Source organism: Salmo trutta, chromosome 27 (genome assembly GCF_901001165.1).
Source record: "Salmo trutta chromosome 27, fSalTru1.1, whole genome shotgun sequence".
Classification (NCBI taxonomy): domain Eukaryota; kingdom Metazoa; phylum Chordata; class Actinopteri; order Salmoniformes; family Salmonidae; genus Salmo; species Salmo trutta.
In genome coordinates, this window is record NC_042983.1 from 35,935,731 (window position 1) to 35,963,153 (window position 27,423).

General features: G+C 42.7%; 1 protein-coding gene across 3 annotated transcripts in view; it reads left to right on the plus strand.

Annotated features, from left to right (window-relative positions):
• The window catches only part of LOC115164955 (semaphorin-6A), a 91,025-nt gene that overhangs the window by 28,398 nt on the left and 35,204 nt on the right, over window positions 1–27,423 (plus strand). For all 3 annotated transcript variants that reach the window (XM_029717913.1, XM_029717914.1, XM_029717915.1), the window contains exons 2-6: window positions 12,558–12,701; window positions 13,143–13,260; window positions 25,071–25,131; window positions 25,685–25,747; window positions 26,199–26,300. In XM_029717913.1, coding sequence (XP_029573773.1) covers window positions 12,602–12,701; window positions 13,143–13,260; window positions 25,071–25,131; window positions 25,685–25,747; window positions 26,199–26,300 — 444 coding nt within the window. In that variant the 5' untranslated portion in view covers window positions 12,558–12,601. The remainder of the gene's footprint in view (window positions 1–12,557; window positions 12,702–13,142; window positions 13,261–25,070; window positions 25,132–25,684; window positions 25,748–26,198; window positions 26,301–27,423) is intronic.

A 27,423-nucleotide genomic window follows, 5' to 3' on the forward strand; every position in this document is an offset into this window, starting at 1 on the left:
TTGCGTATGGTGTTATGAAGATGTCGTGACTGCCAATTATACGGAGTGATTGTAAACTACAACCAATCGTTTTTCTGTCAGTTTACCGATCTTCCCCCCATGCACATTATTTCTGTACTGTTCCAGTCATTACCTGCTCGCTTGTGTGTTCCTTGAATGTAAAGCCATCAGACACACCCTTTTCAGCCCCTGTAGGTGGGATACTGTATATAGCCATGATCTATTGTTGTGGTGACTGAATTAATGAAACATTTCCATTGGAAAAATTGCATGACACAGCTGATATAGGAAGTTAGCAATCAAAAATGTCCTGTGACACAGCAAGGAAAATTACTTATTGAAGAAATGTCATCCGTCCTTTGGTTGAATCTGTGATGGGAGGGAGATATAGTGTATGGGTTCATCCCACTAAACCATCCGTGTGATTGAGATGATGTGAGGGGAGCTCGTATGCCTTGCAGTATTCACTGGTCCAAACCACTGCTTTCTCTGGTTGCTCGGTGCTGTTTAGTTCATGTGATGAAACGGTTCACATCTTAAGAATTGAGATTCAAGCCAGAGGCTGATGTCCGATATGGGCTGCTGAAGTGTCATGTCAGTCAACAACATGTATTATTAGTGTCACACACTGTTAACTTTACAACTAGCTGGTGTAGTTAGTAGTGGGCTACCAAGCATGCAATTAGGCTATGTGCCTGTGGACTTGCACTTGCATTGCATCAGTTTGTCTACAATCCTGTAGAATGTCTGAACGGTTTTCTGTTTTTGAAATCTTTACGTTGTCTGCTTTTCTCCTCTGGCTGTTTTGCAGTGTAGCATACACTTTGCCAGCAGCATACCACCCTGGGGCGGCAGGTAGCCTAGTGGTTAGAGCATTGGGCCTGTAACCGAAAGGTTGCTAGATTGAATCCCCGAGCTGACGAGGTAAAAATCTGTTGTTCTGCCCTGAATAAGGCAGTTAACCCACTGTTCCTAGGCCGTCATTGTAAATAAGAATTTGTTCTTAACTGACTTGCCTAGTTAAATACATTTTTTTTTAAATCCACTGCTGTCTTGCCTCTGAACCTAAGCAGGGTTGGTCCCTGGATGGGAAACCAGATGGTGTTGGAAGGCCAGTAGGTGGCACTCTTTCCCTCTGGTCTAAAAAAATATCCCAATTCCCCATGGCAGTGATTGGGGACATTGCCCTGTGTAAGGGTGCTGTCTTTCGGATGGAATATTAAACGGGTATCCTGACTCTCTGTAGTCACTGGTGATCCCATGGCACTTATTGTAAGAGTAGTGGTGTCCTGGTGTCCTGGCTAAATTCCCAATCTGGTCTTCATACCATCATGGCCACCTAATCATCCCTTACTTCCAATTGGCTCAATGGGTGGAGCATGCTCTCGCATGCCATGGGGTCTCCAACCTTGTTCATGGAACTACCCAGTGCTTAAGTTGGAAAACCAAGTGAAATATGTTCGGGAACATTGATAGTAACATGTTTTTGTAAACAAAACATATTTCACTAAACTGTTGACAGCCGCTCTGCGCGAATAAAGGAAAGAGGAGGAGATGGAAACGCTCGGTGGTGAGATATTCTGTATCACTAAAGGTAATGTGTCACCCAATTCATTATGAACATATAAAAACATGCCCTCTTACTAGGTTATTCAAACTCAAATACAAATTAAATATAATTGTAGGCTAACTCTGTAAACCGCCCTGCACAATCATGAACCAACAGCATTGCCTAGGGCTATACTTTCTGTCCCAGACAAATTGTGGAGCATAGCACAAGGTAACCAGTCCATTCAATATGAATAATAATGCAGAGCACACGCAAAGGTGGTTACTGGAATTTGTTTCATTTTGGAGTATAGGCTAGACCAATCATGTACCAAATATATCTTCAATCAGTTTTGTTTTATGTTTTTCTGCCAATGCGTAATATGCGGTAGACTATGTATTGTATAATGACACAATCATAATTTTAATTATTGGGGGGGGGTTTCGGGCTTGGGCTCATAAACTCTATGGGTGTTTTGAATTAATCATCACGCTGTCCATTTTGTTGTGTTAGGCTTTGAAACAACATCCACAACAACCATGTTTTACTTTGTTTCAAACTACTGTTGAACTTCTTTCTTCAAGTTGATCAAAACAGTGAGGTGAGTTTTAAAAGTACTACTGTTTTGTTGATAAGTGTTTTTGATGTGATTTTTGATTTCATTTGCATTGATGTTAGAGTAGTTAGAGGGACAATGGAGACCTGAGTACCAGACCATTAGGACCTGATGGAGGGACAATAGAGCCCTGAGTACCAGACCATTAGAACCTAATGGAGGAACAATAGAGCCCTGAGTACCAGACCATTAGGACCTGATGGAGGGACAATAGAGCCCTAAGTACCAGACCATTAGGACCTGATGGAGGGACAATAGAGCCCTGAGTACCAGGCCATTAGGACCTGATGGACAGACAATAGAGCCCTGACTACCAGGCCATTAGTACCTGATGGAGGGACAATAGAGCCCTGAGTACCAGGCCATTAGGACCTAATGGTAGTTAGTGAGTTGGGTACTAACAAAGCATGTCCAGAGTGTATAAAAGGACCTTAACTTGACTCAAGCGTCACGTGGAATTTTACTGCGATCATGACTCATGACTGTCGGTGTAGCGGTAATATGGTCGCTGCAACAGCCCTAACTGTAACCTTCAAATGGTCTTAACCAATAGGAACCAATAAGTTCAGCCCCATATACGGAATCTTAAATGGCTTTTCGCTGTATTGCTAATGGCTAATGGTACACTACGGTTGCGTCTGAGGATGTTGACATGACCAGTGAGCTCTGTGCTGTGATTGGCTTGGCTTGGGTCTAATCAGTTCTAAAGGTGTCTAAAGTATGATATCCAATTAGGTGGAGCATGGCTAAGTCACAGAGCAGGTGAGGATCAGGGCAACCTGAACCAGTACAACAGGCTCGGCTGCACAATTCCCTCTGTACTGTAGGGTTTTCTCAGATATAAACACACCAATATTTAACTTTGCACAAGGGTCAGGCAACCCTGATTCTCTATGAAACCATTTTGGTGGTGATGACTGGACAGGGCATGTTGGCATTCAACATGTTACCTGTTGCCTTATGTAGTAAATGATGATTCATAATGGAATTGGATAAAGGCACGTAGCTAACAGACAACCGAATTCCATTAGGTTCTGTTGTTTTTATTGTGAGGATTGGATGTCCAGTAGTCCAGAGTGACTTTTAGCCGCCATGCTATCTAATTTCCCCTGGCCAGCCTGTTAGCTTGAGGAGATTAGCATCATGCTTGTTCAGATCAGATTGGCTCTGCGTGAGCAAGCCAGCCATTTACCCTGGTCTGTGGGAGTGCTCATGTAGAAAGGGAATAATCCAAGGTTGAGAATCACAGACAAAAGCCAATATAACACCTATTATAAACAAGAGGGAGTGTGCTAAATGTGTGGTCTCCAGTTTCTCCTCACACACAGATGGATGGAACAACTGCTCCCTCACACATCCATACTGTGTAGTGTAGCAACCAGTTTGTTAGCAAGACAAGTGAATGGAACCTTGTGCACAAAACGACATTGAGCATGTGGATGTGGAAGTGTACTTGTAAACATGGTCATATGACAGGGTTAAGGACAGGTGGAAGGGTTAAGGACACATAGAGGGTTAAGGACACATAGAGGGTTAAGGACACATAGAGGGTTAAGGACACATAGAGGGTTAAGGACAGGTAGAGGGTTAAGGACAGGTAGAGGGTTAAGGACATGTGACAGGGTTAAGGACATCTGGAGTGGTTAAGGACATGTGGAAGGGTTAAGGACATGTAGAAGGGTTAAGGACATGTAGAAGGGTTAAGGACATGTGGAAGTGGTTAAGGACATGTGGTAGGGTTAAGGACATGTAGAAGGGTTAAGGACATGTGGAAGGGTTAAGGACATGTAGAAGGGTTAAGGACATGTAGAAGGGTTAAGGACATGTAGAAGGGTTAAGGACATGTAGAAGGGTTAAGGACATGTAGAAGGGTTAAGGACATGTAGAAGGGTTAAGGACATGTAGAAGGGTTAAGGACATGTAGAAGGGTTAAGGACATGTGGAAGGGTTAAGGGCATGTAGAAGGGTTAAGGACATGTGGAAGGGTTAAGGACATGTCAGGGTTAAGGACATGTGGGAGTGGTTAAGGACATGTAGAAGGGTTAAGGACATGTGGAAGGGTTAAGGACATGTAGAAGGGTTAAGGACATGTAGAAGGGTTAAGGACATGTGGAAGTGGTTAAGGACATGTAGAAGGGTTAAGGACATGTAGAAGGGTTAAGGACATGTAGAAGGGTTAAGGACATGTGGAAGGGTTAAGGACATGTAGAAGGGTTAAGGACATGTGGAAGGGTTAAGGACATGTGGAAGGGTTAAGGACATGTGGAAGGGTTAAGGACATGTGGAAGTGGTTAAGGACATGTAGAAGGGTTAAGGACATGTAGAAGGGTTAAGGACATGTAGAAGGGTTAAGGACATTTTCAAGGTTTTTCTTGCAGGAGTTGTACATGTAGATGAAGAGGTATTTCCTCTAACTGTTTTACTTTGTGGTCGAGGGCTGAAGGGGATGGCACAAAATCACTCCTTTCCACTCTACAAATCCTTCATGCATTTATACCAGTCAAATGGATACATGTGATCCTGCAACTTTATTGATGTGAAGACTTTTCTCATTTAGACTTTTGCCTTTGAGGAAAAAAAGGCCTGTGAATATCTAATTCCCACTGAAAATGCCATTGTTTTATTGATTACTCATTACAATGTATCTACTGCGAGAGCTCCCTACAGCACTATCCCATCCCTCAGATACTCTCCATACCTAAACTCGTTTTGGATTTCATACTTCGTAGACCCAACACTTTCAATGAGACCCACAGCAGTGCTTATTTAATTTGCACTCAACCACACAGCTTGTCTGAACCACACAGCTTGTCTGAACCACACAGCTTGTCTGAACCACACAGCTTGTCTGAACCAAATAGCTTGTCTGAACCACACAGCTTGTCTGAACCACACAGCTTGTCTGAACCACACAGCTTGTCTCAACCACACAGCATGTCTCAACCACACAGCTTGTCTGAACCACACAGCTTGTCTGAACCACACAGCTTTTCTCAACCACACAGCTTGTCTGAACCAAATAGCTTGTCTCAACCACACAGCTTGTCTGAACCACACAGCTTGTCTCAACCACACAGCTTGTCTGAACCACACAGCTTGTCTGAACCACACAGCTTGTCTCAACCACACAGCTTGTCTCAACCACACAGCTTGTCTGAACCACACAGCTTGTCTCAACCACACAGCTTGTCTCAACCACACAGCTTGTCAGAACCACACAGCTTGTCTGAACCACACAGCTTGTCTCAACCACACAGCTTGTCTGAACCACACAGCTTGTCTGAACCAAATAGCTTGTCTCAACCACACAGCTTGTCTCAACCACACAGCTTGTCTGAACCACACAGCTTGTCTGAACCACACAGCTTGTCTCAACCACACACCTTGTCTAAACTACACAGCTTGTCTCAACCACACAGCTTGTCTCAACCACACACCTTGTCTAAACTACACAGCTTGTCTCAACCACACAGCTTGTCTCAGTTGCTCTATTGATTCCTGTTGCATGTTTACTCCGATGAAAGCTTTCAAAAGCAGCCGTTCAAATGATGTGCTGTGCTTGATATTGTTGATTGATGTCGTAGCCTAGTTTGATATTGTTGAGCGATGTCGTAACCTAGTTTGATATTGTTGAGCGATGTCGTAACCTAGTTTGATATTGTTGAGTGATGTCGTAACCTAGTTTGATATTGTTGAGCGATGTCGTAACCTAGTTTGATATTGTTGAGCGATGTCGTAACCTAGTTTGATATTGTTGAGCGATGTCGTAACCTAGTTTGATATTGTTGAGCGATGTCGTAACCTAGTTTGATATTGTTGAGCGATGTCGTAACCTAGTTTGATATTGTTGAGCGATGTCGTAACCTAGTTTGATATTGTTGAGCGATGTCGTAACCTAGTTTGATATTGTTGAGCGATGTCGTAACCTAGTTTGATATTGTTGAGCGATGTCGTAACCTAGTTTGATATTGTTGAGCGATGTCGTAACCTAGTTTGATATTGTTGAGCGATGTCGTAACCTAGTTTGATATTGTTGAGCGATGTCGTAACCTAGTTTGATATTGTTGAGCGATGCGATGTCGTAACCTAGTTTGATATTGTTGAGCGATGTCGTAACCTAGTTTGATATTGTTGAGCGATGTCGTAACCTAGTTTGATATTGTTGAGTGATGTCGTAACCTAGTTTGATATTGTTGAGTGATGTCGTAACCTAGTTTGATATTGTTGAGTGATGTCGTAACCTAGTTTGATATTGTTGAGCGATGTCGTAACCTAGTTTGATATTGTTGAGCGATGTCGTAACCTAGTTTGATATTGTTGAGCGATGTCGTAACCTAGTTTGATATTGTTGAGCGATGTCGTAACCTAGTTTGATATTGTTGAGCGATGTCGTAACCTAGTTTGATATTGTTGAGTGATGTCGTAACCTAGTTTGATATTGTTGAGTGATGTCGTAACCTAGTTTGATATTGTTGAGTGATTTCGTAGCCTAGTTTGTTCCCGGCCATTGTATTGTATTTCGACGTATGTTTGAGTGTGATATGAAAAACTCACAGAAGTGCTCAGGTTTAGCCACAGTCACACAGCAGTAATAGTTAGCAGCAAATAGTTTACCAGCAAATCGTCATTATACAATGTGACAATTCAGAGCCCTATCGCATTTACACACTATGTGCGATCCTGTCATGGTGGCATCTTGTTTTCCTCAGGTAATTTGACATTTAGCTTTTGTGACATTTTGCCATTGTGTTGCGGCTCAGTAGGGGGCTATATTTTCACCCTGCCCTTCTGACTGGTGCATTCGTTCAGATCCTTCGGTTAAACGAAATATCAGAGAGGGCTGATGATCCTGGTTGTGCCAACACACTCACTGTCCAGTGCCGTAAAATGACAGATTGGAAATAAATGGGTAAACAGCACGGTTTCAAGAATGGAATGCAGAAGAAGACAGAGCTCCATCAGAGGAGGGTATAGTAGATAATACTGGCTCAAAAGGGACAAGGCATCTAAAGCCAAGCCTGCCTTATCTGTAATAATTTTCCCTTCTGCCAGCCGTCTCAGCCTGCTCCAGATTGATTAAGTTGCATGGCCTGTATCATCTTGCATGATTGGCAGCACTGGGAAAGGTTCTGATATTTAAATGTGTAACCTCATTCTTTTTGGGGTCAACCTGTTAAGCACCAGTCGGGGGCCTTCATAAATGGTTTTCCAGACAAAACGAAGAAGCAGCTTGCACCACAGACTGCTTTCTGCCGCTCAGCATGGGGAGATGAAGAGAGCAGGAGACACGAGAGTAGTGGGTTATATGGCACATGGCATTTAATGATGTTTGCTGTGCTGCTGTGGAGGGCAGTGCTGAAGCCGTCTCAGCCTCTCAGCCTGCGTCTCAGCCTCCCTGGACTCTAGCTGTCCCTGTGTTGTCAGTGATCGTCTTGGCTCTGTTTACTTAGGTGATGCTCCTGTGGAAGACGCCCAGCCTGCTTTGTTCAGTTCAAGACATCCACGCCAGGATGTGTTGAAAGGCCTCATTGGTACAACTGTCAGATCAGGAAAATTACATTTTGTTTCAGTTTGCACACAGTAGGCTGTCTCTAAATTCTCCTCATCTGTAAATATTCAGATAAGTGCTATTGGACATGAAAGAGAGCCTACAAAGTGTTTACTCAGCAAAGGATCGCATAATTGTTGTTTTTGATCATCTTCAGAGTTAATTTACCCTCTGTGGGCAACAGTAAGCAGCTGTCGAGGCGAACCGCGCTCTGCTACTTACTCAGGTTTGTATCACCAGTTTTTCCTTTCATCTGTGGCGCTCCATTCCTGTGGTGCTAGTCTACAAGTGCTGTGCTATATATGGGCTGCTTAATTAGCCATATATACTGTAAGCCAAACATCTGTACAGATTTCCTATCTTTTCATTCAAAATCTCAGTTCTGATTAGACCGCGCGTACACGAACCCATAGAGATGTATAGAGTGAACACTTGCCACTAGATGGAAGTGCAAACCCTCTATGGGCTTTTCTATCAAAGAAGCGATCAATGGCAAAGATCAGAAGTACGCCCTCTATACATTTTTATGGACAGCAGCTGTCATGACATTTCTCCAAACAGCCTTTCTCCTCTTGATCAAGAACTAAATGAGGAAACAAGTTGAGATTGGATCATGGAAACATGCGCCCGGCAGAGATTCCGAAAATAACGGTCGCCTTACTTGACAAAGTAACTAAATAACCGACGTGTTACATTACTAGTTACTCATAAAAAGTAATCCGATTACGTAATGCGTTTCTCCTGGTCTGATCTTCTTCAGAAACAGGCCTCTCCTTCTCCTATCAGGCTCTGTGGGTTCAACCAAACATCTCATTTATTCTTCACTGATCTATCTGTGTGCTTTGATATGTGAAAACAAGTGATGTGGCAGCCATCCTGTGAAGTTTTCTTGCATGGGAAATCAGAACACAGACCTATTATTTCAAATCAATGGGTTCTCACCCGGAGTGGAGCTGTTCAGTCTTCTTTTTTTTTCTCTCTCTCGCTCTCTCTCGCTCTCTCTCTCTCTCTCTCTCTCTCTCTCTCTCTCTCTCTCTCTCGCGCTATCTCTCTCGTTCTACTTAGTGCTGGGTGTTGTTAGTGTGGTTTGTTCCTGTGTTCACACCCCTGTGAAAGGGGTCCATGTCTGATCCTGCCAGGCTGATGTCAGAGTTATTCCCACACTGCAGGAGCTGCAGAGGCTTGTGTAAATGAACTAACTGTCAGTCAGTCAGTCACCGCTGAGCTGTTTATCTGTTGGACTCTCACGGGAGCTTCAAATACCCCCATAAAGACTACTGCACATATGGATCTATTTCATTAAATCCCAGCCCATTACACAACTTAATGGGTAACATAGGATATGCTGATGGGCAGCGTAGGATATGCTGATTGGTAGCGTAGGGTATGCTGATTGGTAGCGTAGGGTATGCTGATTGGTAGCGTAGGGTATGTTGATTGGTAGCGTAGGGTATGTTGATTGGCAGCGTAGGGTATGCTGATGGGCAGCGTAGGGTATGCTGATGGGCAGCGTAGGGTATGCGGATTGGCAGCGTAGGGTATGCGGATTGGCAGCGTAGGGTATGCTGAATGGTAGCGTAGGGTATGCTGAATGGTAGCGTAGGGTATGCTGATGGGCAGCGTAGGGTATGCTGATGGGCAGCGTAGGGTATGCTGATGGGCAGCGTAGGGTATGCTGATGGGCAGCGTAGGGTATGCTGATGGGCAGCGTAGGGCATGCTGATGGGCAGCGTAGGGTATGCTGATTGGTAGCGTAGGGTATGCTGATTGGTAGCGTAGGGTATGCTGATTGGTAGCGTAGGGTATGCTGAATGGTAGCGTAGGTATGCTGATGGGCAGCGTAGGGTATGCTGATGGGCAGCGTAGGGTATGCTGATGGGCAGCGTAGGGTATGCTGATGGGCAGCGTAGGGTATGCTGATGGGCAGCGTAGGGTATGCTGATGGGTAGCGTAGGGTATGCTGATGGGTAGCGTAGGGTATGTTGATTGGTAGCGTAGGGTATGCTGATTGGTAGCGTAGAGTATGTTGATTGGTAGCGTAGAGTATGTTGATTGGTAGCATAGGGTATGCTGATTGGTAGCGTAGGATATGCTGATTGGTAGCGTAGGGTATGTTGATTGGTAGCGTAGGATGTGCTGATGATGACTGGGTAGACGTCTAATGATAGACACTGATCAAGATGAACATCGACACAGGAGTTGTGTTGTATTTTCATGGTATCCCTTCTGAACTAGCCCACTGGGCTTCACCTTGTGAATTAAATATGTCTTATAGTGTGTGGGGGCCACATGTCCCCTAGATTACAGAATGAAATATGTACATTACTGTGTGTGGTGGCCACAAGTCCTCAGATTACAGAATGAAATATGTACATTACTGTGTGTGGTGGCCACATGCCCTCAGATTACATGTTGATGCAACAGCAAATATAATATTGTTAGGCTGGTAATGTGTTTATGAATAAAGTTAATGGGGTTTAGTACTGTGGGAGCTGCAGTGATTCCCACTGGGCAAAAACTGGTTGAATCAATGTTGTCTCTTCTCCATTTCAACAAAAAAAATTCAAGGTGATGACATTGAATCATGTGGAAAACTGATTGGATTTGCAAAAAGTCATCAACGTAAAGGAATTCAGAACTTTTAACCTAAATCCAATGACATGGTGACATTTTCTGTTGATTTCGCGTTGATTTGGAAATGATGACGCGATCAATTGTGAATTGAGTTCCTCTGTACTGTTGCATGAGTTTTGAAAACTGAGGTTAACTATTAAACATAAATTTGTTAAAAATAACTGTCTGCAGTTAGAAGGTACAATAATGCTGCATTGTGGCCTGTAGTGTCTAAATTATAAATTATAAAGCTATATTTACATTTACATTTAAGTCATTTAGCAGACGCTCTTATCCAGAGCGACTTACAAATTGGTGGATTCACCTTATGATATCCAGTGGAACAGCCACTTTACAATAGTGCATCTAAATCTTTTAAGGGGGGGTGGTTAGAAGGATTACTTTATCCTATCCCAGGTATTCCTTAAAGAGGTGGGGTTTCAGGTGTCTCCGGAAGGTGGTGATTGACTCCGCTGTCCTGGCGTCGGAGATAGAAATAAAACTGGGGAACGACCTTGGTCGTTGAATTTTGGATCATCATTATCGATTCCGCTCCCATGGATAATTTTGTGATACAGTATTGAGTTAGCAATTCTGTGTTACTTTTCTGTGTTTGTTGCCTCTCTCCCTAGCTCCATTTGTCATTTACAATAGACAGTCCCACATGAACACTGGTATGTCTCCGCCCCATCCTGCTCATCAATCCATCAATTACTGCATGACTTCCTGGTCAAGGTTCATGAATCAAAACAGCCCCCATAGTGGTGTATATGCAGAATCTTATTTTGGCTTGGAAAATGAAAATGCACAGGGCTAACAGAGATTCTGAGGACCTATACCCAGGTCTCCTGTCTGTTATTGTGCCAGTATGTGTATAAAACAGGTGAAGTGAGGGACAAAATAACCCCCGCGAGGAGGAAATTCAACGACCAAGGTCGTTCCCCAGTTTTATTTCTATTCTCCTCACTGTTAAAGTGAATCTCCCAGTGAATAGTGTTTTCATTCTCTTTCTGAATAAGATTCATGGGAGCATGGAGAGAGACCCCCTTCTATCTCCCTCTCTCGCATTCCACTCTCTCTCTCTCTCTCTCTCTTTCTCTCCTCTCTCTCTTTCTCTCCTCTCTCTCCCTCTCGTTCTTCTCCGAGACACAATACAGAGCCAGTGAACAAAAGTGCTGGGTTTAAACAACTGTTAACATACCATAGAAATGTAGTTCACCCCCCCAAACTGTCTACCCATTGGGCACACATTGGTTGAATCAAATCAAATTGTATTTGTCACATGTGCCCAATACAAGTGTCGACCTTACCATGAAATGCTTACTTACAAGGCCTTAGACAACAATGCAGAGTAAAACATTTGTAAAAGAGCAACAAAAAAATAACAATAACGAGGCTATGTACATCAACGTTGTTTCCACGTCATTTCAATGAAATTACTCCGTACCAACATGGAATAGACGTTGAATTGACGTCTGTGCCCAGTGGTTACCGTTTGGCCCAGGATAAAAGGTCTGTGAATTAAATGCTTATACTTGATTAGATTATGGCTGCAATGATTGTCTGGATGATTTATAGAAGTCATTTGTTTCCACAATGCACAAGAAGAAGAATAGAAACATCAGCATGGTCACGGGCTGCTGTAAATCCAGTCAGCAATCAGGCGCCAACTCTTAGATGTTGATTATTATGTACAGAGAAAAGTGCTGGCCTATTAACTCTGCCCAGACACCAGGATCATATCATGGAAGCTCTCCTATTAATTAAACTGATTGGCCAGGATGCAGTCCAGTAGAACTCCCACTCCTGATGCTGCCCGGTTAATCACAACATGCCTACTTCAACAAGACCTGGCCTGCCATCGATCTATGACTCATATTACCTCGCTAAACCAATTCATTTGTTTTGCTTGCAATACAGCTATTGAGTCATCAATATATATATATATATATATATATATATATATATATATATATATATATATTGTAATCTGTCAGATATGTACATACATACATACATACATACATACATACATACATACATACATACATACATACATACATACATACATACATACATACATACATACATACATACATACATACATACATACATACATACATACATACATATATCTGACAAAGGCATCGGCTATGAAAAACAGGAACAGCTAATTCAGATGGACTTTATTTGTTTAATACATGTTTTTCTTCTTGGTCTTCTCCTCACAGGCTAAAGTAAATAAGTAACCGAGGAAGGAACCAGCAGAGCTACAATGAGGTCTGAGGCCTTGTTGCTGTATTTCACGCTACTGCAGATTGCCGGGGCTGGCTTCCCAGAAGACTCGGAGCCAATCAGTATTTCACATGGCAACTGTGAGTACACCCAGCTATTTCCTACTCCCCCAACACCCTGTTCTCCAACCACCACCTCCCACTACCTTCTCCTCATCTCTCCCCTCTCCCCTCTGAGTGCTTTTGGAAGGTAGAATGTAATTTGGTGCCCAGGGAAACATAAAAAATGGAGGAGTTAAAGCTGCATTTGAAATAGAGCCCACCCTACATCAAAGGGTAATCCTGTATTTTCCTGTTGGGGCTTTAATGCAGTGTGTGATAGTGTAAATACCACGTGAGGCTCATTGTTCCTTCTCTCTGTATGGGTAGACCCTATATTCCTCCCAGCCATATAGTGTTGGAGCATCCTCCAGCAACCTCAGAGAGACCTTTCTCTCTGTCAGGCTTTTAAAAAAACACATTGCCTTGCTAGAGGGGGGATTGCTTCCTATATTTATTGTTTTTGTTCCCCCCTCTCCACAGATACAAAGCAGTATCCGGCTTTTGTTGGACACAAACCTGGAAGAAACAATACACAACGGCACAAACTGGACATCCAGCTGGTCATGATTATGAACCGAACGTTGTATATCGCTGCCAGGTCAGTTCCCACCCCTTTTCTCTCAGGTCACTAGCTCTCATATCAGTTCCAGTTTTGGATAGTCCACATAGTCATGTCAGATGATACCCCATAGAGTCATGTCAGATGATACCTAATAGAGTCATGTCAGATGATACCCAATAGAGTCATGTCAGATGATACCTAATAGAGTCATGTCAGATGATACCCAATAGAGTCATGTCAGGTGATACCCCATAGAGTCATGTCAGATACCCCATTGAGTCATGTCAGATGATACCCCACAGAGTCATGTCAGATGATACCCCACAGAGTCATGTCAGATGATACCCCATAGAGTCATGTCAGATGATACCCCACAGAGTCATGTCAGATGATACCCCATAGAGTCATGTCAGATGATACCCCATAGAGTCATGTCAGATACCCCATTGAGTCATGTCAGATACCCCATTGAGTCATGTCAGATGATACCCCACAGAGTCATGTCAGATGATACCCCATAGAGTCATGTCAGGTGATACCCCATAGAGTCATGTCAGATACCCCATAGAGTCATGTCAGATACCCCATTGAGTCATGTCAGATGATACCCCACAGAGTCATGTCAGATGATACCCCACAGAGTCATGTCAGATGATACCCCATAGAGTCATGTCAGATGATACCTAATAGAGTCATGTCAGATGATACCCAATAGAGTCATGTCAGGTGATACCCAATAGAGTCATGTCAGGTGATACCCCATAGAGTCATGTCAGGTGATACCCCATAGAGTCATGTCAGATACCCCATTGAGTCATGTCAGATGATACCCCACAGAGTCATGTCAGATGATACCCCACAGAGTCATGTCAGATGATACCCCACAGAGTCATGTCAGATGATACCCCATAGAGTCATGTCAGATGATACCCCACAGAGTCATGTCAGATGATACCCCACAGAGTCATGTCAGATGATACCCCATAGAGTCATGTCAGATGATACCCCATAGAGTCATGTCAGATGATACCCCACAGAGTCATGTCAGGTGATACCCCACAGAGTCTTGTCAGGTGATACCCCACAGAGTCATGTCAGGTGATACCCCACAGAGTCATGTCAGATGATACCCCACATAGTCATGTCAGATGATACCCCATAGAGTCATGTCAGATGATACCTAATAGAGTCATGTCAGATGATACCCAATAGAGTCATGTCAGATGATACCTAATAGAGTCATGTCAGATGATACCCAATAGAGTCATGTCAGGTGATACCCCATAGAGTCATGTCAGGTGATACCCCATAGAGTCATGTCAGATACCCCATTGAGTCATGTCAGATGATACCCCACAGAGTCATGTCAGATGATACCCCATAGAGTCATGTCAGATGATACCCCACAGAGTCATGTCAGATGATACCCCATAGAGTCATGTCAGATGATACCCCATAGAGTCATGTCAGATACCCCATTGAGTCATGTCAGATACCCCATTGAGTCATGTCAGATGATACCCCACAGAGTCATGTCAGGTGATACCCCATAGAGTCATGTCAGGTGATACCCCATAGAGTCATGTCAGATACCCCATTGAGTCATGTCAGATGATACCCCACAGAGTCATGTCAGATGATACCCCACAGAGTCATGTCAGATGATACCCCATAGAGTCATGTCAGATGATACCCCACAGAGTCATGTCAGATGATACCCCATAGAGTCATGTCAGATGATACCCCATAGAGTCATGTCAGATACCCCATTGAGTCATGTCAGATACCCCATTGAGTCATGTCAGATGATACCCCACAGAGTCATGTCAGATGATACCCCATAGAGTCATGTCAGGTGATACCCCATAGAGTCATGTCAGATACCCCATTGAGTCATGTCAGATACCCCATTGAGTCATGTCAGATGATACCCCACAGAGTCATGTCAGATGATACCCCACAGAGTCATGTCAGATGATACCCCATAGAGTCATGTCAGATGATACCTAATAGAGTCATGTCAGATGATACCCAATAGAGTCATGTCAGGTGATACCCAATAGAGTCATGTCAGGTGATACCCCATAGAGTCATGTCAGATACCCCATTGAGTCATGTCAGATACCCCATTGAGTCATGTCAGATGATACCCCACAGAGTCATGTCAGATGATACCCCACAGAGTCATGTCAGATGATACCCCATAGAGTCATGTCAGATGATACCCCATAGAGTCATGTCAGATGATACCCCACAGAGTCATGTCAGATGATACCCCACAGAGTCATGTCAGATGATACCCCATAGAGTCATGTCAGATGATACCCCATAGAGTCATGTCAGATGATACCCCACAGAGTCATGTCAGGTGATACCCCACAGAGTCTTGTCAGGTGATACCCCACAGAGTCATGTCAGGTGATACCCCACAGAGTCATGTCAGGTGATACCCCACAGAGTCATGTCAGGTGATACCCCACAGAGTCATGTCAGGTGATACCCCACAGAGTCATGTCAGATACTTCTAACTTTTTTTGTATATCTCGCGTTTCAGTTCAAAGTTCATATACACAAACACCCTCACAAAGAATAAAAACAGGACAATATCAACATTTACAATAGACACTAGAGAAGCAGACAGTAAAACTACCAATGGTGAAAGATTAAACCAAACCAGGTAATCAATCAGTTCAGTTCAATTAAAATCAATTCAGAAAAGAAATATGTTTAACCATTTATTAAATAATGAATCATGTAAGTCTTGGCGATATAGGCTCTTCTCCTTCAGGGTAGCTCACTGCCCAAGCAAAGCGTCAACATCGATGTATAAAATGACCTACAAGCAGTGAGCGCGGTATGCTGTACCAATCCCCCATCAGAAACGCAGAACCTAACAGGTGGAGGTGGGGTGGTGGTGGGAGCAATAGAAGAAACGCAGACTAGCGATAGCACCAAGCGGCAGCAGGATGTGTGAGCAGAACCGGTCAGTTTAAATGGACCGCCAAATAATGTAGGCGTGATTGTTGCTAGCATCTAATTGGTGCAATCTCAGCTGATGCGTCAGCTGATGCAGGTACTCGGGTTTCCTTTCTGAACTGGCTTCCCTTTATCTAGATTCAAATCCACTGAATACATGTATAAATCAAATACAATCAATAAATTATAACTAATTTAAAAAAACATATTAAGAGACTTAAAAGAAGACATTGGATGTGTCTGAATATCCATACTAGTGTTAAATAATATGCGAAAAAATGTAGTTTTATAGTATGTGAAATTTTGAAAACAGTACTCTGAATGCGTCATCGAATGCGTATTGTTGACACCCACCATTCGTTCATTTTGGTACAACGCATCAATTTATCTGATTATCAGCCGTTGTCAAACACATGAGTTGGAAAAGGAGTGAATTCTACTAGATCAAATGCCGTAATGAGTATGGGGTTTAAGTATGTAGAACTCTAGAATGGGTATTCGGACACAACCGATGACTTGGGCAGACTAATATCTCGGGGCAGACACTGTATAAACTAGATGCTTGGTTCTGGACTGGAACTGAGGCTGTCTAACGGAAACGGGGGAGTCTGCATCAATAGTTTTCTCCATGGGGAAGCATATTGATTTAATTTCATTTTGTATCATCGTTTTTTTAACTTACCTAGCTTGCTTGAAAAAATAGAGGTTACAAATTTAACAAAGCCACAGCATGGGGAATTCAGATCAAATGGCTCTGTATCTGTGTCGGCTTCTGTATTGGCCTAATTACATAGTAGGTTGATTGGATGCTGTTGAAAGCAACAATGAGTCACTTTGTTTTTTGAGAGTGCTAATAAATAAGTGGCCATTGAAGCCTGGTTCCTAAGTAGCAGGCCTGTTTAACACATCTGTGGTCATTAAGAAGGTGTTGGGAGCTTTGCAGTCCCAGCCTTTGGTCTGACTGCTACCTGCTCCTGGTCGGGCCTGGGGGAAATGGGAAAGGGAGGGATTTATTAGTGGGGTGTGGTGTAAAGACAACACGGTGTGTTTCACTCCAGCATATTTAAAGCAGACGCGAATGCCGACGGACAGATGGTGAGGAGGGAATGTGACGCAGGAATTGTTGGAATTGCTGTCTTTGTGAAGAGTAGAATGATTTTAACTGGATAGAAATGTTTGAATCGATGGAATGCTGCCACCAAAGCCAAGCGGACACCGAGATTTCTGAATACAAATAGATACATACAACTAGATGACTAACAGTATAACGCAAATAGTTGGATGGTCATTTAGACTAAGTAAAATCAAATCATAATCAAATCAAATCACATTTTATTTGTCACGTGCACCGAATACTGGTGTAGAATTTACCGTGAAAGGCTTGCTTTCGAGCCCTTCCCAACGATGCAGTTTAATAATAATAAAATAGTAACACAAGAGGAATAAAATAAAATACACAAGAATGGAGCTATAAACAGGTCAATGTGCAGAGGTACCAGGTATTTGAGGTAGATATGTACATGCAGACAGGGTAAAGTGACTAGGCATCAGGATAGATAATAATAAGGTATTAGAGGTAGATATGTACATGAAGGCAGGGTAAAGTGACTAGGCATCAGGATAGATAATAATAAGGTATTTGAGGTAGATATGTACATGAAGGCAGGGTAAAGTGACTAGGCATCAGGATAGATAATAATACGGTATTTGAGGTAGATATGTACATGAAGGCAGGGTAAAGTGACTAGGCATCAGGATAGATAATAATAAGGTATTTGAGGTAGATATGTACATGAAGGCAGGGTAAAGTGACTAGGCATCAGGATAGATAATAATACGGTATTTGAGGTAGATATGTACATGAAGGCAGGGTAAAGTGACTAGGCATCAGGATAGATAATAATAAGGTATTTGATGTAGATATGTACATGAAGGCAGGGTAAAGTGACTAGGCATCAGGATAGATAATAATAAGGTATTTGATGTAGATATGTACATGAAGGCAGGGTAAAGTGACTAGGCATCAGGATAGATAATAATATGAGTAAAAACAGTCCATGGGCCAACAGCTCAATACACACAATATAATTAAATATTGGGCTGAATATTGTCCAATCAGACCTCCACAGAGCATCTTAAAGTCAAAACCCAATGAAATGTGTTGTCAGTGTTGTGGTGCCAGTGTTGTGGTGCCAGTGTTGTGGTGCCAGTGTTGTGGTGCCAGTGTTGTGGGGCCAGTGTTGAGGGCCCAGTGTTGAGGGCCCAGTGTTGAGGGCCCAGTGTTGAGGGCCCAGTGTTGAGGGCCCAGTGTTGAGGGCCCAGTGTTGAGGGCCCAGTGTTGAGGGCCCAGTGTTTTGGGGCCAGTCGTAGGTAGGGTCATGATTCCATGCCTGATGACCAATCATCTCCAAGTGTGCTGCCTGCAGATGGTCAGTAGAAATTGTTTCCAAAATCAAATGCCATTTTGTGAATGGTATAAATCCTTTTGGCTCCTGTCTTACACTGGCAATAACACCACACAATCTTTTAGCAGCAGGACAAAGAAACATATTGTCACGGTTGTCGTAGGATGAAGGAGTGGACCAAAGCGCAGCGTGTGTATCGTTCCACATTTTCTTTAATAAACTGTGAAACTATGCAATACATACAAATAAACTGAATGACCAAAAAACAACAAACCGTGACGAAGCGTAACAACATAACTTACTCAAAATCTCCCACAAACCCAGATGGGAAAAACACCTACTTAAGTATGATCTCCAATTAGAGACAATGATGACCAGCTGCCTCTAATTGGAGATCACCCCAAACAAAAACCCAACATAGAAATACAAAACTAGAACATAACATAGAAAATCTAAACTAGAAAAAAAACGTCACGCCCTGACCTACTCTACCAAAGAAAATAACAGCTTTCTATGGTCAGGACGTGACACATATTCACTGACAAAATTGTAAATAAGTGGCTTAATACATTTTTTTAAACGTAATCTTTGGCAATGGTGGCGCTTCAGCAGATGCCGTAAATGCCGTTACTTGTGGGAGTAAAACAGTTACCTTGATTAAGTAATTCTCTTCTGTTATTTGCGGCTTCTAACATATTAATTCTTCCACAAAGATTTAATATTTAATTTTAATTATGCATTCAGTTCATGTCTGTTGTGGATTGTTTTAATATTCTGTACATTGTTCTCTGCTCTTTTTTTTATTAAGGACATTATTCATATGCCAGGATATTACACTTTCATCTCCTAAGAGTCAGTGATTTTCTTTGACTAGCTGTTGAGCAATTCTTAATCTAATCCCACATGAAAAAATACTACAGGTTTACTATAGAACAGTGGTGTAAAAACACTTAAAAGTACTACTTAAGTATCTGTATAATGTACTTTTTACTCCATACATTTTCCCTGACACCGAAAAGTACTCATTACATTTTGAATACTTAGCAGGAAAGGAAAATGGTCCAATGCATGCATTTACCAAGAGAATATCCGTGGCAGACTCACTAAATGCAAATGCTTCATTTGTAAATTATGTCGGAGTGTTGGAGTGTGCCCCTGGCTATCCGTAAATTTAAAAAACAAAAGTGCTTAATTTTGCCTAATATAGGCAATTTTGAAATGATTTATGCTTTTACTTTTGATACTTAAGTATATTTTTGTAATTACATTTACTTTTGATATTTAAGTATATTTAAAACCAAATACTTTTAGACTTTTACTCAAGTAGTATTTTACTGGGTTACTTTAACTTGAGTCATTTTCTGTTGAGGTATCTTTACTTTTACTCAAGTATGACAATTGGGTACTTTTTCCACCACTGCTATAGAATACTACAGTACTTACTATGGGATACTACAGTACTTACTATAGAATTCTGTAGTAAACTGTAGTATACTGTAGAATTCTATACTACACACTGTAGTATCCCGCTAACTTAGTACTTAGTATAGAATGGTGTAGTATACTGTATAATACTATAGTACTACATTATTATCTACACAAAAAAACACTGTAATAAATACTACAGTAATGTCTGCAAAAACACTACAGTCCACAAAAACATGAAACTTTTTAAACTATAGTATATACTGCAGTATTGAATTTGCATATACTCAGCCCATTCCCCTCCCCCATATCCCAATTTGTGCCACCCATAAGTGAGAAACCTACATGCCAAGTATAGACCATATATTGTGTGCCCTTCAGGTGATAATAAAGATCAGAAGCTCTGAACTGTCTGTTCAGACTCCAGTCCTACCTACCTACAGATCATAGAAGGAGAAAGACCATACTAAATACTACAGTAATGTCTGCGTAAATACTACAATATACAACAATCCACAAAAACACTACATGAATTACTATTGTATTTACTACCGTTTTCTTTTACTATGGTATTTATACTATAATTAACTGTAAATACTACAGTATACTACAGTTAACTGTAGTGTTTTTGCGGAATATATATATGCTATGGTATTTTTTCATGTGGGATAAGAAAATCAAATCGTTTTCTATTAAGTAATATATGGTCTATGGTTATGAACAATGAGATTATGAGATGGCTGTAATATTCTGTAGGTTTGTCTGCTGTACCATATTTCTGAGTTAATGTCGGAATACAACAATAGTGTCATGAATTCTAATGGGAATCAATGTCAACACCCAGTGAGCACAAGACATTGAAAATATGTATTTTTAATCCAAACGTCTTTTCAACTTATTTTCAACGTATTTGCAACATCTTGTGCTCATAGGGCAGTCAGGCCCCTTCTGTGCCCTGCCCATACTCAGCCTGGCAGGGGATGTCAGAGGCCTACTCCCTGCTGTATGTTGAGTGTGTTCTTGCAGTGCTGCTGTGTGTGGGTGTGTGTTTGATCGGCCTGTCCAGGGCCGACTCTGTGATCAGATGTAGAGCAGACACTGAGGCTTAGCCCGTACTTAAGCTCTGTCCTGGTGTCTACCCGCTGGGATAATCAGCCGACCACTGCCAGCCTGCCAATAGGTAGCAGCCATCGGGTAGTGGGTAGTGGATACCCCCAGGTCACTCCGCATGCAGGGCATTGTCGCCATTCCCTGTCCTCAACTCCGGCTAACCATGACAACGGCACCCACCCACTGCTTACACCCCTCAATAAGGGTGGGAATGGGAAAGTCTGCCATTAGGAGAGTAGCCCACGTGCACATGAACACGCCTCCCCGGTCTTCCTGAAAACCCTGTGTCTCTTTGGGCCGCGCCACTGGAGGTCACGTTGGTCTAAATTATTCTAGTCGCCATTAAATCCTGTTAAAGACATCTAATGACGTGGATTACACTTCCTCTGCCTCTCAAAACCAGGCGGTCATTTTTGTCCACTGCAGTGTTTCGCCTGTACAAAAAAGTCAATGAGACTCGGCCAAAAGGACAGTCAGAGAACAGTCAGCGAGGCTCCTCTTTGATCCACTCCTCAGTGTAATGGTGGCCATTTTGCCTATCTACCCTCCCATTCACTTGTGTGGGGATGTGAGTGAAACAATATACAATGCCCCCCTACCACAGATGATCTAGTTATGAAGAGGGTGGAATATGGGGATGGTGGTGTCCCATTTCTGAGACGATAGGTGTGGGATGCATACTAATCATGGCCTCCTTTCTGCCATCCGAGCGCGAGATTGTTTGACAAAGGGCCACCAGATGTCCCCCACTGGCCCGCAGTTCCCCCAGAAGAAATGGGGTGTTATGAAAACGACATTCCCCAGCACAAAGGCCCACTGTTCTCATGGTTGGATGTCCAAGGGCTCTATTCAGCGTGTATTGCTGAAGCGTTACAGATTGTGTGATGGAAATGTAAAGGTATTTTCTGATTGAACCGACATATGCAGCGTTTACCGTGAATGTAGTCTCCGCTAGCACGGGAACATTGCCTTTAAATTTCAATCACGTTGCAACGCTGAACTTTCGCCATACAGATTGAATAGAGCCCATAGTCTTCCTCTTTCCCCTTGACCCACCAAAGCACACTTTCAACGCCCATGTTTAGAGCCATACCTTCCATCCCACTCATATTCTTAACCCGTTGTTTTCAACGTGGATAGAGGTTGAATTGACGTCTGTAGCCCAGTGGGTCAGGCCCACAGTACTGAACCACTGGGCACAAACTGGTTGAATCAACGTTGTTTCAAAGTAATTGGACAACGTATTGTGATGTGCAATCTACATGTAAAATACATTACATTTTTTAAAAAGTCATCAATGTAAACTGTTGTTTTGAGGTGAAATTTCAACCACAGGATTATGCCATCATGGTAACCAAATTTCAACATAGACAAACCTTGTATAAAACATGTTGAATTTGTACCTTTAAAACAACGTCAGATTTTCAACAATATATCTACTATCAGAAAATAAAAACATTAGGCTGGGCAGCACCTCCTACTGGAGAATTGATCTATCTACAGCTACCCCTTTGTTTTAACCAAGCCCAGCCCTGCTTAGCTATGATATTTGTAATTGACTATTACCAGTGTGCTATCTTGTGAGAATGATTGGTGAGAGATTTACACTTAAAAAATAGATTCACTGTTGCTATCGAAAACATTCCAAGGGTAGGTTTAACAGAGCAAAGGAAATGTGACCATACTTTATCAATCATCAATAATGCTATTTAGGCCTATATAGCATTTGCAAAGTCATCGCCAGAAATTGTTTGAATTCAATCCAGATGTCAACTATAAATAGGCAATACAATAGGCCTAGGGTTTCAAGCTCTAGTTGATTTCAAACGTAATGATATTTAGTGATATTGAATTAGGGTTGGTTGTCAACGCAACCAAATATCAACATTTGAAGGAGATGTATCTTCTGCTTGGATAGTTCCATCTGTGCCACTGAGTTGGTCTGGCTTTAATTCCAGTTTGTCTACCAATAAAAACATAATATGTTGGATTCACTTCTCCATCTCAACCAAAAATGTAAGTTAAAGAATAAGACTAAATCAAATCAAACTTTATCAGTACCATTCACATTCAATATAATCTTATCCAGGTCATTTGGTTCTGCTATTAGACGAAGCACAGTGATATCACATTAATCTGTTGTTTAAATAAATAAAATATCTGACATTGTATTCCCATTTGAACTTTGCTGTTTTAAATGGTTGAAAGCGCAGTGATAGACATTTGGGTGACAACTAAACCAAAATTCAGACATTGTTTTTCCATTGGAATTTGGTTGTGCTTTTAGATGGTTGAAAGCATACTGATAACCCATTGGAAATGTAACTAACTTTTGGCTGTCTTTTGGAGTGTGTGAATATAGGATGTAATCGCATTGATCAACATCTCAACCAAATATTACCCAATTATCCACGTTAAAATGACATGGTGTGCCCAGTGGGGAGTGTGTTTGCTCTCACCTTGGACTCCATGTTTGTTCATGGCAGTGTGAGAGTTCTCTCTGTGGGGAGTTTCAATATGTTTTTTAGAAGTTGCAGTGCCAGATAGAGTGCAGTGAAGATGAGAGTCGGCCTGCTGTATATTTAAGAGCTCTCCCACATCTGATGGGACTAGTGTGGCTCTCTTTTAGTGGGGAAATGGAGGTAGGCCAGCAGGAAACTAATGGGGACTTGCTCTGACATGAGCCCAGGTGCAGACAGTGTTTGACTGCTGGTGTTGACACAGAGACAGCTCCAGCATTGTCCTGCCAGGATGTCTGCATGACGCATGGCTTGGCTCTGTCTTATCTCAGCTGGAGCTCTTCTGGCTCTGCTGGCACTCTGCTGGAATCGCTTCCCAGCGAGCACATAATGTTCTGAGAACCATGTTTCTTCGAGCTTGGTGACAGCGTGGTTGTCCTATGGTTAGTTTTGCGTACAACCTCCCCACGACATTCTGGGAATGGTGCTTTGGAATGTTCTCGGCACATTTAAGGAACTTGACAAAAAACATTGTTTTATCTGTATTCCATTACTTTAACAGAATGTTTCCTAAAAGTTCAAACATGGTTACATTTAATTTCAATTTTGGTAATGTTCTAGGAAAGTTCAACTGGTTTGACATTGTGAATGTTCTCGGAGAAAAGGAGATTAGCACCGAGAGAGGGTGGAGCTTCTCCAAATGTTACGCTCGCTAGATGAATTATTCAATTTAGGCTGCAGCACTGATAACATAACTTAGGTTTCCTCCTCTAGGAGATGTGCGGAGCCCCAGGAAACCTATATAAGTGGATTCATTTCTGAAATGCTGTTCCTTCAGACTTTATTCAGTTTCGTTAATGAGAGATGAAGCTACTGTGCAGGTTGGTAGTTATAATTAAATCCAGACAGCGGCTGTTGTTTCACACTGTGATTAAAACCACATTCACACAGTCATCTCTAACAAATGAATGCCAAAAGTGGTTACAGTGTTGAGCACGGTCACCTTTCCCTTCTCAAACGAGCGTGTCAGTCTCTCAGAGCCACGGTCAGTCAAACACAGTCTAGCTGAAAGGCAGTTAACCCTTGAGTTTATGGGTTCCATATGTGAGAAGGAAAGCCTCTTTTCCCACATAGGTCTTGTCTGTGCTTTAATGAGTGTTAGTATAGATTTCCTGTGGCTGAACACTATGCTTAATTGACCTGAACAGCAGAGTAACTTTGCACTCCCTTTCCCAGGAACAAAAAGGTTTTTGTCTGGGCGGCAGAAGCAGCACTCTCAACCATTGTTGACTGTTTCTGTCTGACAGAGCAAATAGCCCCTTTGTATATTGTTATATTCTTCCAGTTTGAACAAAGTTTAGACAAAGACGCCTGCGGTTTCAGATTCGCTGGGGGGTGAAGGGGTGGGGCTGGGGGTGAAGGGGTGGTTGAATGGTTGTTGATGAGAGCCTGTCTATCTCGTCTGTTTCAGGGATCACATATACACGGTGGATACAGACACCGCCAACTCTGAGGAGATCTTTTTCAGCAAGGTGAGTGTTCTTTTTGAGGATGTGTTGTTCTGCACCGTACTGCGGGTGGCTGTCCCGTACGCTGGCATAATCACCTGGCAGGTCATCCTGTCCAGCCCCGCTCCAGCGGCCGTCTAGCGTGAGACACTGCAGCGCCATGACCCCACTAAGCACATTATCCCATCAGGCATCAAACCGCATGCGTCATCTCTGCTCAGAGGGATGGGGCCAAGGGAGAAACCGGAGATTTATGTACATATGTAACAACCCCCAACCCCCGCCTCCACCTCCTCCGCAGTATCTGTTTGTTCCACCTAGTGTAATCAGAGCAAGCTGGATCAAAGAGACTGAGACAGAGAGATTGATCACTGAGACCCTGTTTAGTCTTTAATCACTGGCCAGGCGCCAAACATGCTGTAGTGTAGTATAGAGGCTGACCTATAGGACAGAGGCAGAGTTGAGCCAATCAAGCGAGCTAACTGGTGCTCCAGGCTCTCTCTCTCTCTCTTGAGGAATGATCGCCAGGGTAACTAAACAGATCTCCATTGATTCCCCATCAATTTCCTCTCCACAGAAACTGACATGGAAGTCCAGACAGGCAGACGTGGACACCTGCCGAATGAAGGGGAAGCACAAGGTAGAGAGACTATTCTTTCCTCCTCCTCACCGTACCGCAGGTCATACCACACATAATAATAAACTGAAGCTAGGAGGTTTTCCTGACCACGGGGACCTCACCAGTAAAGTGTATGTGTATATTCATATGACTTGAAATATTGTCATCTTTGAATGCCTTGCTGTCTCACATTCTTCTGAATGAATACGTGAAATTAATATTTCTATGTATTTTATTTTATTTTATAATGGGATGGGAAAAAATCCACCAGTTGTCTTTATTGTATAATTTGTTTTCTGTGCATTCGACATTCTGTTCAAAGAAAACACTGTAGTAGCATTCCAGGAACATGGACTAGTCAGTCGCCATCATTCATTCCTTTGTACGTGGCTGTCCATGTGGTTTTGCTCTAGTTCCAGCACAACAATGAATCATTCACAATATACATTTCCCCCCCTCTTCTCTTCCTAAGGATGAATGTCACAATTTCATCAAGGTCCTCCTGCAGCAAAACGATGACTCCTTGTTTGTGTGTGGAACAAATGCTTTCAACCCCTCCTGTCGAACGTACAAGGTACAGCTCACATTGCTCTCTATCCATGCTCTGACTTCACCTGCTAAGAATTTGCTGCAAACACAGTGCTGTATTTCAACCATATGGGGACGACATAAGGAAGAAGAGGTGTGGAGAGATGGACATTGATGGATTACTTTCAAAAGCCCATGGTCAGATGTGTCCTTTTTTCCAGGTGTAGTTTGACACATTTCATTTTAAATCAGGGAAATCTACACTGACAGAGAGTGTAGGCACAGCAGTTCTGTTGAAATAGGATCAAGGCAGACGGCCGCCTCGGTTGCCAAGGCATTTTTGGAATAGATTCAAGATATCCTGGCTTTGGCAGAGTTATTAAGCGTCTTTAAACATGAACACCATCTTATTAAGATATCTACTGTCATCCTTAGGAAAGAAAACTCTAGAAGGCTGGCTTTGTTGACATGTTAGGAAATGAATTGACGCCACAGCGAACTTGATTTGAAGGTGCTGTTGTGAGACATCAGGGGGTTGTTGTTTATCGCGAGGTATGTTTACTGCCGAACAAGACTCTTTGCTTCATTGACTTTTTGGTTCAGCGAAGCACAGAAAAGGGCTTGTGTTCTCACTCAAGTATTCTTTAAAGAAAACAGAATTTATGCCCACATTTTGTAGGCATGGTTAGTTTTACAGTTTCTCTGCTCCCATTTCAGGTGCTTCTCATTGTTATTAGTGTTATAGTGTCTGCGGAAAGCTGACATCCTCACTGACATACCGTAACACGTAACGAGAGGTGCTGTAAAATGTGTAAACGTTATGGCGAAGAGGTGAAATTAACAGGCTGTTGGCCATTGGCAGGCTCTCCCAAACAACCGATTTCAGGCTTTTGAGGTGCCCGCTGGGTGCATCCAGTCAGCCTGGTTCTGGTCGAGGGGGAGGGAGTATGTGTGCGCATGCATCCACCTTGGCCACAGTTTGCCTTTCCATCTCGCCGGCCTGACAGGCCTGAAAAGAGCTTCTGTTTTTGGGCCAAACTCATCCCACATTAATCAGAGCCATGAGGAGGGGGGAAGATATACAAATGTTACTGTCAACAGCAGCTACACCCCCCCCCCCCCCCACCCTCCCTCGCTTCTCTCCTCTCCCCTCCCGAGGGTCCATCTGC